Raw genomic sequence first — 14,257 nt, 5'->3', positions numbered from 1 at the left:
AGGAAATCCTCCAATTCTACATTCAAGTTTGGGGACCCTTATCTAATTTTTGGAAAACGTATTTTATAGATTTGTGGTTGGATTTGTATTGTAGAACACAAGCCTGAGTAATTCAAATTTTACTTCTAATCCAGATAATAATTTGTGAAGCCTAATACCATATCTAGAATTAAATGACATCAAAAATTTATTAAGAGGAACGAAGCGTTGGCTGAACTGAGCTTACAGCTGAAACACAAAGACAACCTCCTCTCACAAAAGGCAAGAACTCGGTGGCTTCTTGACGGGGATGTTAATAGCAGTTATTTTCACAAGGTTATCCGAGGAAGAAGAAACAAAAATGAGATCGGCGGACTGTGGGATTATAACTGATGGGTAGAAGATCCACAAGAAGTGAAAAAGACGGTTAAAGATTTTTTCCAAAAACAATTTAGAAGTGGATACCAGGTCAGGCCTCGAATACCAGAATGCTTTGTGCATAAGAAACTTTCCGATGATCTTAGAGACGGGCTTGAATCCACTTTTTACAGAAGAAAAGATCAAAACGGCAGTTTGGAGTTGCGACGGGGGAAAGAGCCCTGGGCCCGATGGATTCAATTTTGTCTTCATGAAAAAGTGTTGGGGGATCATTAAGACAGATCTTATTGGCGTGCTGAATGAGTTTCATTCTCATGGGAGTTTGGTGCGGGGTAGCAATCCTTCTTTTATCACCTTGATCCCTAAAAAAGAAGGAGCTTCGAAGCTTAATGACTTCAGGCCGATTTCGCTCATCAACTGCCTCTACAAGGTTATTGCAAAGGTAATTGCTTCTAGGATGAAAAGGGTGATGAATTACATCATTTCAGAATTTCAAAGTGCTTTCATTGAAGGGAGATTTATTCTTGATGGGGTGGTTGTGCTTAACGAGATCATTGCAGAGGCTAAGAGAAAGAAGAAAGGTGTCTCAATGTTTAAAATTGATTTTGCAAAAGCATACGACTCAGTTGAATGGGATTTTCTCGACGCCATGCTTGAAAATATGAATTTTGGATCAAGATGGAGGAAATGGATTTCGGGTTGTCTCCAGTCTGCCTCGGTTAATGTGCTGGTGAATGGGAGCCCATCCGGGGAATTTCAAATTGAGAAAGGTCTTCGCCAAGGTGACCCACTGTCTCCTTTTCTTTTCTTGATTGTTGTTGAAGGTTTGCATCTTTTGATTGAAAAGGCTGTCCAACATAAGAAGCTGGAGCCAGTCACAATCGGAAAAGGAGATCTTTGCTTTTCCCATCTGCAATATGCAGATGACTCGATTTTAATCGCCTCAGAAAAAAAGGAAAATGCTTGGGGTTTTAAATGTATTCTCAAACTGTTTGAGGTTCTCTCAGGGCTCAAAGTTAATTTTGATAAGAGTGTCTTGGTGGGTATCGACATGAGAGAATGTCAAGTTTCTCAGATGGCCGCGACGCTCGATTGCCAAACCGGGAATCTTTCTTTCAAGTACCTTGGAATTAAGGTTGGGACGAGTATACATAAATTAGTTGAGTGGAACTATATGGTGGAAAAGGTGAGGAACAAAGTATCGAAGTGGAAAAACAAGAAGCTTTCTTTTGCAGGAAGGGTTACTCTTATTCGGTCCGTTCTTACTGCTATTCCAATTTACCAACTGTCCTTTGCAGTGATGAACAAAGGAGTGTTGTCTCAAATCCGCAAAATTTTGGGGGGTTTTCTGTGGGGGGAGGGTCGGGAGAAAGGAAATTACACTGGGTCAAATGAGAGAATATTTGTAGAGATCGGGACCTAGGAGGTTTAGGCATTAAAGATTTGGAGTGGTTCAATATATCCCTTATGACCAAATGGATTTGGCGTTTCCTCACGAAGCGCGACTCTCTTTGGACTTGGGTGATTAGAGAATGCAGGGGGGATATCTCGTGGGACGAGGATGGTTTTAAAATTCTTGGGCCTAGGAAGGAGAGTTCGGGGTGGTGGAAGAGAGTGTTGGAGTTTAGCAGGGGGGAGAGTGGGAGTTGGATGAGGGAGAATCTTGAAGTCAATGTGGGGGAAGAAAATGGGCTTTTATTTTGGCACCACAAGTTGGGTGGGGGGAAAAAGTCTCAAAGAGTTGTTTCCAAGGTTGTTTAGGATCAGTACTAAACAGGGGGGAGAGATTAGAGATTTCGGAGAGAGGGTCGACGGAGTTTGGGCGTGGAATCTTGAGTGGGGCAGACCGTTGAGGGGGAGGGAGATGGACCTCTTTTCTAATCTCCATTCTTTGATCCAAAATGTTCAAGTCTTGGCAGGTACAACAATTGGGTGGAGATGGAAGGCTGACCCGAAAGGTTTGTTTTCGGTGAGATCGGCATACAAGGTGATCAGCCAAAAAATGGTTACGGCCACGGAGGTACAAAGCGCGCCGGAGTTCACAATCATTTGGAAAGCGCCGGTTCCGATGAAGGTGAAAACGACGATTTGGAGGGTGCTTAAAGGAAGGATGACTACTGGTGAAAATCTTCTTAAAAGAAATGTGATCCACTCGTCTGTCGAAGCCGAATGTGTGCTGTGCAAGAATGAAATCGAATCAGCTGAGCATCTTCTTTTCTCCTGCCCCGCAGCCTCAGAAATTTGGTACGCCCTCCTCTCTTGGATTCGGAGAACATCGGTACTCCCTTCGAATGTGAAGAATCACTTTCATCTTTTTACAAACCTGGGAACGAAAGAAGACACTTCGTTTTTTACTTGCATTTGGTTCTGTTGTGTTTGGAGTCTGTGGAAATGGAGAAATGATTGCAAATTTAATCAAGCAATTTGGAATTCGCATAAAGTGGTGGCTGAAATTAAGACTAGAGTGTGGGGGTGGCTCTCCGCGTACAAGATTCGGCTTCCATCAGATGGGTTCAGCTCTTGGTTTCTTGATGCAAACTGTTGATCTGTTCTGCTGCTTGGGATTGAGTTTGGGGGCCGTTTGTTTCTCCTCCGTCCTCAATCGTGTCTGTTTGTAGCTTTTTCTTGTTTCCCTGTTTATGTTTATTGGGTACTTCTTGTACCACTGTATCCTTGCTTTTTTCTGTTTTAATGAAAGCTCTTTTCCGATCAAAAAAAAAAAAAAAATATTACTCCCTCCGTCCCGGTGGCCAACAATATTGGGACGGAGGGAGTATTACATTGCCTATTACGGGTGTGTATTGGCCTAGCGATAATAGATTAATATACAACAGAAACGGATTCAGAATTTTTTTATTATGAAGGCACAAAATAACTATAAATATAAAATACATTAATAAAAAGTTTCTCATTGTCCACGAAAAAGAGTCACATTGTGTGCTGGACAAAATTTTTAATTAAGTTGTTAAAGTTATTGTAATTTGTAAGTAGAAATGTAAAATAATACTATATATATATATGAGCAAATATATAAAACTGGCCACTTTCATATTGTAAAGATAAAAAATGTCCACTAAGATAAAAATGATAAAAACTATCCACTTTGTAGTTGAAAAGACAGAAATACCCTCTCTTAAATACATGTACTCTCTCTTTCTCTCTCTCATTCTCTTCTCTCACCCTCCACGCATCTTTCTCCTCTCTCATTCTCTTCTCTCTCTTTCTCCACGCATCACCGTCGCCGACCTCCGCCGAATCTTCCACATGTGCCCGGAGCTCCTCACCTCCTCCTCCACCGCCGTCCGTGCCACCACCTTCCTCCTCCGTGAGGCCCGCACGCCGCCGACCTCCTCTACGTCGTCCACTGCCGCCCCTGCCTCATCGCCTGCGGCGTGGAGTGGTAGATCTAGGGTTCAAATCCGAGGCGGCCGCCCGTCCCTCTCTCTCTCTCTCCCTATTGCCGCCCGTCCGCCGCTCCGCCGCCACTCAATCTCCGTGTTCTCGGATGTGATTCCTATAATTGTGAAGCAGAGCACTGTGGTGGTGTTGGGGATTATTGTGGCGGCGTGGTTTTCGCGGCTGCCGGAGTGGACGACGTGGATTGTGTTGGTGGCGCTGGCATTGTACGATTTGGCCGCCGTCTTGGCCGGGGAAGAAGGCGCGCTTCTGGCGCGGCACCTTTGACTCCGCCGCGCCGCCTCCCCTAGTCCGACGCTCCACCTTCCGTGGTCCGACGGCTGCTGCTGCAATTTCCCTTGGCGGTGGCTGCTGCTGCAATTTCCCGTGCTTCAGATCCGAGAATTGGGAGCGGATTCAGCCGTCGTCCGGAGAGGGCGAGGCGATTGGCTGGGAGGCAGCAGCGGCGGCGATGGAGATGGCGCGACGCCGACGATGGTGTGGCAGCTACGGCAAGGAGACGAGATAGAGAGATTTAGGGGAAGGCATGTTGCACTACAAGAATTCAGAATTTTGGGGAAATCAATTGTATTCATCTTGATTCAGAATTACTTTCTCTTGTACTCAAAATTGGGATGGTTTGTTTATCTAAGCCTCAATTCAATTTTACTTTCTTCAAGTTAGTTTAATTGCAAGGACTGGAAATTGGGGAAAAGAGCAGGAAATTGGGTAATTTGTGGAAGAAGATGATGTGTGAATTAGTTTAGCTTGATGAATGAGAAATAGATGTGAAAAAACAGAGGAAATTTATTTCACTGATGTATAGTCAATTGATGGTAGATTGAGTTGTTGTATTTTGGTGTTGTACACCAATTTGATTGAGCTGTATAATTATTTTTTTAATGTTCTTAAATTCACAACCAAATTTATGAATTCACAATTTAATGTTCTTGAATTCACGACCACATTTATGAATTCACAACTAGATTAAGAATTCACAATCAGGACGATGAATTCACAACTTAATGTTCTTGAATTCACAACTAACTCGATGAATTCACAACTTAATATTCTTGAATTTACAACCAAATCTATAAATTCACAATCAAAATAAATTACAGTTTTAATTGTGAATTCAAACTTTAAAAACTCAAACTCACAACTACTTGAATTCACAACCAAAATAAATTCTAGTTGTGAATTAAATTCAGGTTGTGAATTCGACTGATTGTGAATTCACAACCAATATAAATCTGGTTGTGAATTAAATTTTGGTTGTGAATTCGTTTGTTGTGAATTCACAACCAAAAAATTCTAGTTGTGAATTAAATTTTGGTTGTGAATTCGACTGGTTGTGAATTAAATTTTGGCTGTGAATTCGACTAGTTGTGAATTCACAAACAAAAAATTCTGGTTGTGAATTCCACTGGTTGTGAATTGAAAATTCACAACCAGTGTGAATTCACAACCAAAATTTTTTGGTTGTGAATTCACACTGGTTGTGAATTGCGGGATTTTTTAAAGGGGTGATGTAAAGTGGACATTTTTTTAATTTTTAATGTGAAGGGTATTTTGGTAACAGTGGACATTTTTTAAGTTTTTTATCTTAGTGGACATTTTTTATCTTTACAATATGAAAGTGGCCATTTTAAAAATCCACTATATATATATATATATATATATATATATATATATATTATTAGTTAAAAATTGGAATAAAAGTACAATTTATAATTTAAAAAGTGAAGTGAATTTTTTTTCCGTAGACAAATAAAAATGGGTAAATGTATTAATGATTGAGAGTTTTAAAGGTTGCTTATTTATTACTATATATATATATATATATATATATATATATATATATATATATATGCATGTATATACTTAATTAAAAAAAATGTGGTGGCACGTGCCCCCACACAGTACATGTAGGTCCGTCTCTGATGTCCAAGACCTGAAAATCTGGGTTTGAGTTTCTGTAGCGGTTAGCACCATCTTTAATTTTTATTTATTTATTTATACTACTCCCTCCGTCCCACCATTTTAGTCCCCTCCCACTTTTCACACGTATTAAGAAAATGTATTTAATTTTTATATTTTTATCTTTTATACCCTTATTTATTATTTTCACACATCCTTTTCACATTTAAGTGAAGTATTAAATAAGGTTAATTTAGTAAAAGTAATATTTTTTTATAGTATTAATTAGAAAAGTAGACTATCTTTTTGGGACATTTCAAAATGAAATAATGGACTAAAATGGTGGGAGGGAGGGAGTATAATTTATCAAATACATATACTCCATATTACATTGACTATCAACAATTTTAGTAAGATCGCTTAAAAAACACAATTTTAATAAGATAATTACTCCTATAATTCTTCTTTAGTTTGGGGGAGATAATCTGCTACTTTTATGTAAAGAAACTGTCCTCTACGATCAATCACTATTCGCAGCTCTTCCTATCAGAAAATCAGAACAAACGGAACGGCGTCTGCAGCAGTTTCGCCTCACCCTTGCATCTTGTTCATTCTTGTAAGTAATCGGCAATTATCATTCCTTTTCTTGATTAGGGATTTCTAAAATTTTTCCTATGCTCGTAGATTCATTTTTCAATTTTTCTGTACAGGCGCTCAACCTCTTAAACCCTGCGTTTTTTTTTTATTTTTTTGGCAAAAAGATGTTTTCTCGGTTGGTTCCTGTATTTTCACATGTCTTGTTTTGAGTATTGATATTCTGATCTTCCTTTTTTTCTTTTTTCTTTTCCTTCTCTAGTTGTTTTGTCCTGTATCTTGAAATTAGGTTTTAGGTTTCAGATGCGGGTATGGAAGACGATAAGGGGATAAAATTGGAGGAGCAGGAAAATGGGAACTGTTTTGGTAGTGGGGAGTGCTTTGGATGTTTTGATTTGCAAGATAAAATGAAAAAGGCCAATGACAAATGTGCGAATCTGGAAATTGATATTGGAAAGAAAAACTCTATAATTGAACGTCTGGAGTGTAAGGTTGGCTTTATGGAACTGGAAAATATCGAATTCCTGGATGAGGTAAGAAAGTTGAAACAGAGGAACGAAGAGCTTGAAAAGAGCATTCGAGATAGTGAGGAGGAGCAGGAGAAGTTTACTCATTTGATGATTGAGAATGAGGTTTTGTTGTGTGAGAAGAGGAAAGCTGAAAGCGACCTTGAGCGATGGAAGTTAAAATGTAAAGAAATGGAGGCTCAGGTAATGGAGTTGGAGAAGAAACTAGCCACTGGAACAACAAAGGCGGTTCGAGATTCGCAAGATATGTGTTCGGGGAAGATAAATCATCGAGGTGGTTCACTATCTGGATTTAATGTTGAAGGTGGGCAGCCATCAGCTTTACGGGCTGCAACGGAAAATGAAGCAAATAACGGTAAGCCTCGGGCGTTCTATGAGAGTTTAAAATGAAGTTTTATCTATTTGTTTGTATGTGATATTTGATGTTTCTTTCTTAGTTTGTGGATCAATATATGTATGGCAAGTGAAAAGTTATATTATTATATCTTGCCTATTACTGCTGAGATCAATGCAGGACTAAATTATTTTAGTTGCTTTTCTTTTTTAATTCAGATACATAGTATGATTGTCATGGTTGCTCCTCTTTGGCAGGCAGATCCCCCGCTAGCAGCCCGTCTAATCATTATGCCGATACGGATGGATTAAAGGGAAGCCAGAAATGTTTAATCAAATCAAGAGTCAGAAAATGCCTAGACTTTGCTGCGGAAATAAGTCCTCTTCAGAAATCATCTCCCTCGAGCCCTGGCAGTAGGCCACCTCTTGAACCTATTTATGTTGGTGACAGCGATGATGATCTTGACATTGTCCATGTATCTTTACCTGCTGTTGATTGTGACAAACAGAGAAAGGTTCAGAGGTCAAGCGGTGTTGCATTAGAGTCTGTGGATGTAGAGGAGTTGCCCTTGAAAAATATGCATGGGGCAACTGCTGAACATCAGAGCGATGAAGAGGAAACTAGTTGCTCTACTGCTGGACAACCATTTCGGATGCATAAGAGGAGGAAAGTTGGGAAAGTAGTTGCTCAAATAGTTAGTAGTGAGAGTGAAAGCGATGATAAAATCCCAATTTCTAGACTGGCACGTCGTCGTGATACTCAGTTAAGGAGAAAATCTGTTAATGATTCTTGTTCTGGGGACAATCCCAGAAAAGTCACCCCCAGACGACGTTTGCTGAGGGTTGGAGATATTAAAGATAACAGTGTTTCGGGTAAATGTTCTCAGAGGAGCTCTGGAAACCAGGGTGATATAGGAATATCAGAGAATATGAATGATACTCTACTTGAAGATGAAATCGAACAAGATGAGTCAACTTCTGAAGGTGAAAGTTTGGGTGGTTTTATTGTTGATGTATCAGATTGTGACTCTGGGTCCAACTGCAATGACATGTCTGAACATGATGGCTCATTCTCCGGGGATTCTTTGGACAAAGCTGAAAGTGCATCGGAATGTAGTATAGGATATGATAAAATCATATCTAGTTTCCGGAGGGGGAGAAAGGACAAACTGAAGTGGGAGTATGAATCAGATATGCTTGCCGATTTTGGCAAGTCCGCTGAACTATGTATGAAGGCAATATGTGCACTTTATCGCCAGCAAACATCTGAGGAGAAATCTTATAAAGCAACCATACACCGCAATGGACGAGGGTTCAACCAGATGCATGCACCAAGGTAGGTTTCTGCTGAGTGTCATGCCCATGCTTTTGCACTTATTTTATCATAATAATATATGCATGCATGATTCTTTTTTGCCATATTCTTCGGGCAATATAATTGTTCTTTTCTGGCTTTGCATCTCATATAAATATGTTTGATCGTGGCTGTAGTGCTTGTTTTTCTAAACGCAGAACACTTTGACTTGATTTGGTGTATTGTTGCACTCGCACAACAGTGATATCATGTTTGTAGTGGACCAGTAATGTTTGATAGTAGGTTCTTACCGTCTTATGTCGTTATTGCCATGGCTAGGAAAATTGGTAATGTTGCTTAGCCTAATTTTAAGAGTTGTTCTACATCCAAATCAAGATTATCCTTTACTTTTTCTTGTGGATAATTAGTGTATAAGTATAAACCTCACAAGTTACGTTTTTGTTTTATGTACCATCACAGTGGCAGTGCCTTGGCTGAATTTCTTACTGATGGAAACCCCCATGCTGACATGAATAAGACAGTGGAAGAGCTGCAAAACATCGATCCAAAGGGTGTTGAACAGTGCCGAAAATTGGCGACTCACTACTCTAAACAGTTATTCGAAATCTACAAGCAAGAAGAGGATCCCTTCTTTCGCCCTTGATAAACTGACTGGCTTGCGTAGAATGCATGAAGTAGAAAACTCAGGTTTTTGGTGTAACAAGTTGTATTTACTTGTTACTCTTCAATGTATATATATGCCTCTTTTGGTGTTTGTTGTTAGTCTGATGGTTAAATGTCTGATATGCCATGGGCCTGTTTGAGATTATTACTCTTATAGTAGGAAGCTAATGTGCTAGGCCTCTTTTATTTATGCAAATGTAGGTTCTGAACTAGTTATTTTGACCAATATAACATGCTTCATGTTGCAAGAGAAATGACCTAATGGGAGCATCCAAGAGTCGTGCTATGCTGAGATCAATGGTTTTGAATTGTTTATTTGACATAATCCATGTATAGTTGTCAAGATTTAGTAGTGCAATCCCACCTAACTCCCAATTATGCTGCCACCTCATAAGATTACGGACTAATTCCCTTACCCCAAGAATATTTTCTAATCCCCACCATTTTTATTAGAATAATTAAATCCAATCTGATGGTGACTACATAAACACACTTACATTTATATTGGGAAAACTATTCAAGAATTCATTTTCTGCACGCAAAAGCTTGTATATAAAAAGGCAGCAGCAGATGTTTGCATGAGCAGTCGAGAGACAGCGAGAGAGAGAAATGGAGTGCTCATTAGCGATGCCGGAAAGAGTGAGTTACGGCGGTGGCTGCTTTCAGATGCCTCTGCACTACCCGAAATACACGGCGGAGGACTACAAGTCGATGCCAGAATGGAAGATCAACCGGCTCCTCTCGGAGTACGGGCTTCCGGTCATCGGGACAGCTGATGAGAGAAGGAAGTTCGCAATAGGTGCTTTCCTTTGGCCTCAGTGAAGGTGGCACATATTCAAAGTTTCATGCTTATTAATATCATCTATGTTGCTGGAGTGAGTGAGAATTCTGTTTCCTAGCGTTTGTGTTGATGCATGGTGGGATCTGATCTGATCAGTGAGGTTTTGTGTGTGTGGATGAATGGTGCTGTACATATTTGGGTCTTTTTGTGGAACTCTTACTTCTAATCTCTCCCCTTTAGGTTCATAAATGGAGTAGTTTCTTTCGGTCATTAAAAAATTAATGTTCAATTTGAAATTGAGTAGGTAACAATTTCGTAAATAGAAATAACTCAAGGTCATAATCAATGCAATATTCAAAATCGATTTAAATTTTAAAATTTGTGATACCAAATTAATCGTTCACTAATAACCTGATTAATTGTTATTAGTAATCTTTTAAAATGAGGGGAAGGCCACTAATCATTTTTTAGAGAAGACGACCACTAATCATAAATTTACATACTTTTTATATTATTACAAGTTAAACATGGATAAATTTATTTAAAGAAATTACACCTGAAATTTTAAATTAAAAAAATATATATGTTTGCTACAAAAAAAAATATAAATGTAGGTATTCATAATTGAAGTTAATTCAATATTATATTGTATCTAAATATAGCCTTATAATTGGTTGATTCTATTAAACTAGCAGTGAATCTATAATTTTGGTGAATACCATCTTTAATCTTAACATAAAAAGTTTATGAATATTCATATGATACTAATTAAAATATTATCTATATCTTTGTATAATATATAAACACAATTACGGCGACTTTTTGGAATTAGAGCATCCGCAATGAGGTTCCTTGATAGCCCACTTGATAGCCTACTTGATAGTGATTGTGTTATTGAGTAGGTAGTGTTGTATTGGGGTTCCTTGATAGCCTACTTGATAACATTAGTTTTGATTTTATGTTTTTCATTTAAATTTAATTGCTCAAATTTAAATAAAATAATTGTATAATAATTAAAATTGCATTAAATAAAGATCCTAAATATTACATCAAAAAACACCTAAAGACATACATTAAAAATTACTTAAATCCTAAAAAATATATTTAAAACTAACATTAAAATATCTAATTTCAAAGAAAAGAAAAAAGAAAATAAAGGTGATTCTCGGGTATACTCGAACAATCGAGTATACCTCGAGTAGGCAAGCTCTGCAATGGGGCTACTCGAGTAAGGGGCTACTCGATAGCCACTCGAGTAAGGGCATCGAGTAGCCCGTTGTGGTTGCTCTTAGTAACTGTAATGTGTGATTATTCAGCCCATTTAATTTGCAAATCTTTTTGAAAATCAATTTTATTACATATTAAAGCTTTTATTTTGTTAATGTACTAGCTATTTTTTTTTTGTAGTACAACTATGAATATTGTGTAAATTTAAATATTTTAAGATTTATAATATAATTTTGTTAGACTTTTACTATTACTATTTTTGTGTCAAGCACGGAGGACAAATTCAGTATCATATAAAACATCACCAACAAAATCAAAATTGTAAATTGAAGATTACTAAGCTGTGTAACTGTGTTGTGGTTTTTTCTAAAAGAATTATAATCGGAAAGCTTCTCTATTTGTCCAAGGCTACGAACTTATGTACTCTACTCTCACACAAAGAGGACTTGATCATCATGCATATTATGGTAATAAATAATAATTCAATAATATAAAGAAATCGAAGTATATATCGCTTAAATAAAGTGGTAAGCACAATCCAACATAAAAACTCTAATTATTAGTTAACGAATGAATCAGAATACGACACTGGTAAGGTGATTTTAATTAGAACAAACTTTGGTATATGCATTTCTCCCAATCCTGTAAGATGTATAATAATTTGATTAGATTGTGACAAACTGACAATAAAAGACTATAGGAGATTTTGATTTTAATATGAATATATGGATAATTAAGTTAAAAAAAAAGAAAGAAAGATAAGTTTGACGTAATTTGGTGATCTGAAATGAGATGAGAAGAACCACATAAAAGCACAGAGCCAGCTTAAATCTAGAACACAGATTTGATGAGATCCATGCAAAACAACAACTGCTTTTAACCGAAATAACTGCCCTTGATGATGTATAAATAAATGTGTGAATTAGAAATGAACATCAAGGCCGGCCTCTGCAGAAACGAAGAGAGAAGAGATCGTGATTTTATCATTCTCTCTGGGCGGCTCCATTCGGCCGTCTTCCTTCGCCTACCGCAGAGGAATCGGAGCTGAGAAGCTTCAAAAAAATAAAAGAGAGATCGAGGAAAAATGGAGATCATCAGCAAAGCTTTGGTAGTTATAATGGTGATGCTCACCGTTGCCACCGCCACTGCTCAACCACCGGCGCCTTTACCCACCAACGATGGTATCAATCAAACTCATACATTTTTTAACAAACTCATCTAATCTCATTCGTATTTTGGTTTATATTTTTAGTGATTAAACTTATTTGTATAATAATAATATATATGCAATAATGATTTGTATAATTATTTATATTGTGAACTGATTATTGATCATTTTAATTGTTTGCTCTATTTCACTAGTATTTTTCATTCTTGTTCTAGTTACTATTATTAATTTCATTTTATGTTTTTTAGGAACAACGATAGATCAAGGTGTCGCATACGTTCTAATGCTCCTCGCTTTGGTGCTCACTTATATAATTCATTAGATTTCCAAATCTAGTGAATTTATTTACCACAAAGTACACACACACACACACACACATATATATATATATATATATATATATATATATATATATATATATATATATTATCAAATTGATGATCAAGAAGATGAAGAAATCAAAGTAGAGGACGCAGTACTTCTAGCTAGTGGTCCATTTGTTGTGTTTATTCCTAATGAAGAGGAAGAATAACACTTGGAAATAAGTATATGTTTTATTCTCTTTATTATGGGATGATTTATCCACGTTTTAGTTTTTCATTTTTTCTCGTATACTCTTCTAGTTGTTAAGAGTTCGTACGTTAGATCGTGAGTACTTTCACGTTGTAATGTAGTTCATCTTAGTAGTATCAATTATTTGTATTGTAGAATAGCAAAATCGATTCGTCGGATAGTCAAGTTTGTTTATTCTTGACTATCAATTAGATATATAGAAATTGTATCCAACTTTGGATTTTGAGATTGTAGCTAGTGTTATAGTTTGGATAACATTATCTCTTATCTCTGTTGAATCATGCACAATACTATATTTGTTTTCTTTAATCCTTAAAATTTAAAATTCCGAATTTCATAGTATTTATACAGTATTAGAGTTGTGATACATGATTGTTAAGGATTGTAACAAGTTCATACATGTGTGTTGTGTCACATCGCCATAGAAGGATCAAGAATTTATAGAACTGAACATATTGACACGTACCAGATATTTAATTACTCCCTCCCCCTCCATCCCACCTTCATAGTCCACTTCACTTTTTTACACATATTAAGAAAATACAATAAATAGTGCTTGGAAAATTCAAACAGTACTTGGAAAACACAAAATATATGTAATTATTCAATTTTACCCTTATTTATTCTATGTTTGACTATATTTAAATAAAGTTACATTGGTAAAAAAAGAAATTTAATGCTAATTTAATTTAGAAAGTGAATTATATTGTGGGACGTCTAAAAAAGGAATAAGGGACTATGGAGGTGGGACGGAGGGAGTAGTATATTTGGAAATTCAAATGTGAAAATTTGTGCTGTCAAAGGCAAATTGTTTTTGTTTCTGCTCCAGCCCATTTATTTCAGCCATAAGTATTTGACTGGCCCAAGAAAAAACACTTAAATACCCATTTATTATGGCCTTATATAATTACTTTGACTGGCCCATTTATCTCAACTAGTTATAGATTATATAACTACATCTACAAACTCCATTTTTCCTTACTCTCAAAATTAATTATAATTCAAAGAAGAAATTATTTGCCCCACACACTATTTTTTGAGTAAGTTTTGTCAATTATAAAATGTTTTCTGTTGAATGATGATAATTTAAGCCTTATACCGTTTACAGCAAGCGACATCAATTTAGTTTTTTTAAAGTACTTCAAAATTCCCTTAAAAAAAATACTTCAAAATTAATATTTTTATAAGAAAACAATTGTTTTCATTATTTAAACGAGTTTGAGTATAACCCTTCAAATAATTATATTCATTGTCCGAACTTTAATTACAATACGATCGAGTTTAAAGGGTTATACTCGTTCAAGCTATATTGGAATTAAAGTCCTTGAAAGATTATACTTAAACTCGTATTGTAATTTAAGTTCGGAAAATGATTACAAACTGAGCCACAACATTAATGAACG

General features: G+C 36.7%; 1 protein-coding gene and 1 long non-coding RNA gene across 4 annotated transcripts; both read left to right on the top strand.

Annotated features, from left to right (window-relative positions):
- The first annotated feature begins 6,087 nt into the window (after positions 1–6,087).
- LOC131014618 (uncharacterized) lies at positions 6,088–9,359 on the top strand. Of its 2 annotated transcripts, none has more exons than XM_057942639.1 (4): positions 6,088–6,289; positions 6,530–7,149; positions 7,386–8,463; positions 8,902–9,359. In XM_057942639.1, exons 2-4 carry the CDS (start codon positions 6,579–6,581, stop codon positions 9,083–9,085), a joined length of 1,833 nt encoding a protein of 610 aa, XP_057798622.1. In that variant the 5' UTR covers positions 6,088–6,289; positions 6,530–6,578; the 3' UTR covers positions 9,086–9,359. The 2 variants fall into 2 exon arrangements, with proteins under 2 accessions (XP_057798622.1, XP_057798623.1); XM_057942640.1 differs by having other exon boundaries at positions 6,091–6,289; positions 6,564–7,149.
- A 1,920-nt stretch (positions 9,360–11,279) lies between these two features.
- LOC131014617 (uncharacterized) lies at positions 11,280–13,109 on the top strand. 2 transcript variants are annotated; one of them, XR_009098275.1, is made up of 3 exons: positions 11,281–11,637; positions 11,877–12,294; positions 12,530–13,109. It is a non-coding gene; the product is annotated as an uncharacterized LOC131014617 (long non-coding RNA). The 2 variants fall into 2 exon arrangements; XR_009098274.1 differs by having other exon boundaries at positions 11,280–12,294.
- The last annotated feature ends 1,148 nt before the right edge of the window (positions 13,110–14,257 follow it).

The sequence above is a fragment of the Salvia miltiorrhiza genome, chromosome 3, assembly GCF_028751815.1.
Source record: "Salvia miltiorrhiza cultivar Shanhuang (shh) chromosome 3, IMPLAD_Smil_shh, whole genome shotgun sequence".
Taxonomy (NCBI): Eukaryota; Viridiplantae; Streptophyta; class Magnoliopsida; order Lamiales; family Lamiaceae; genus Salvia; species Salvia miltiorrhiza.
Note: the sequence above shows the minus strand (reverse complement) of the source record. Positions and strands in the feature narration are given on the sequence as shown.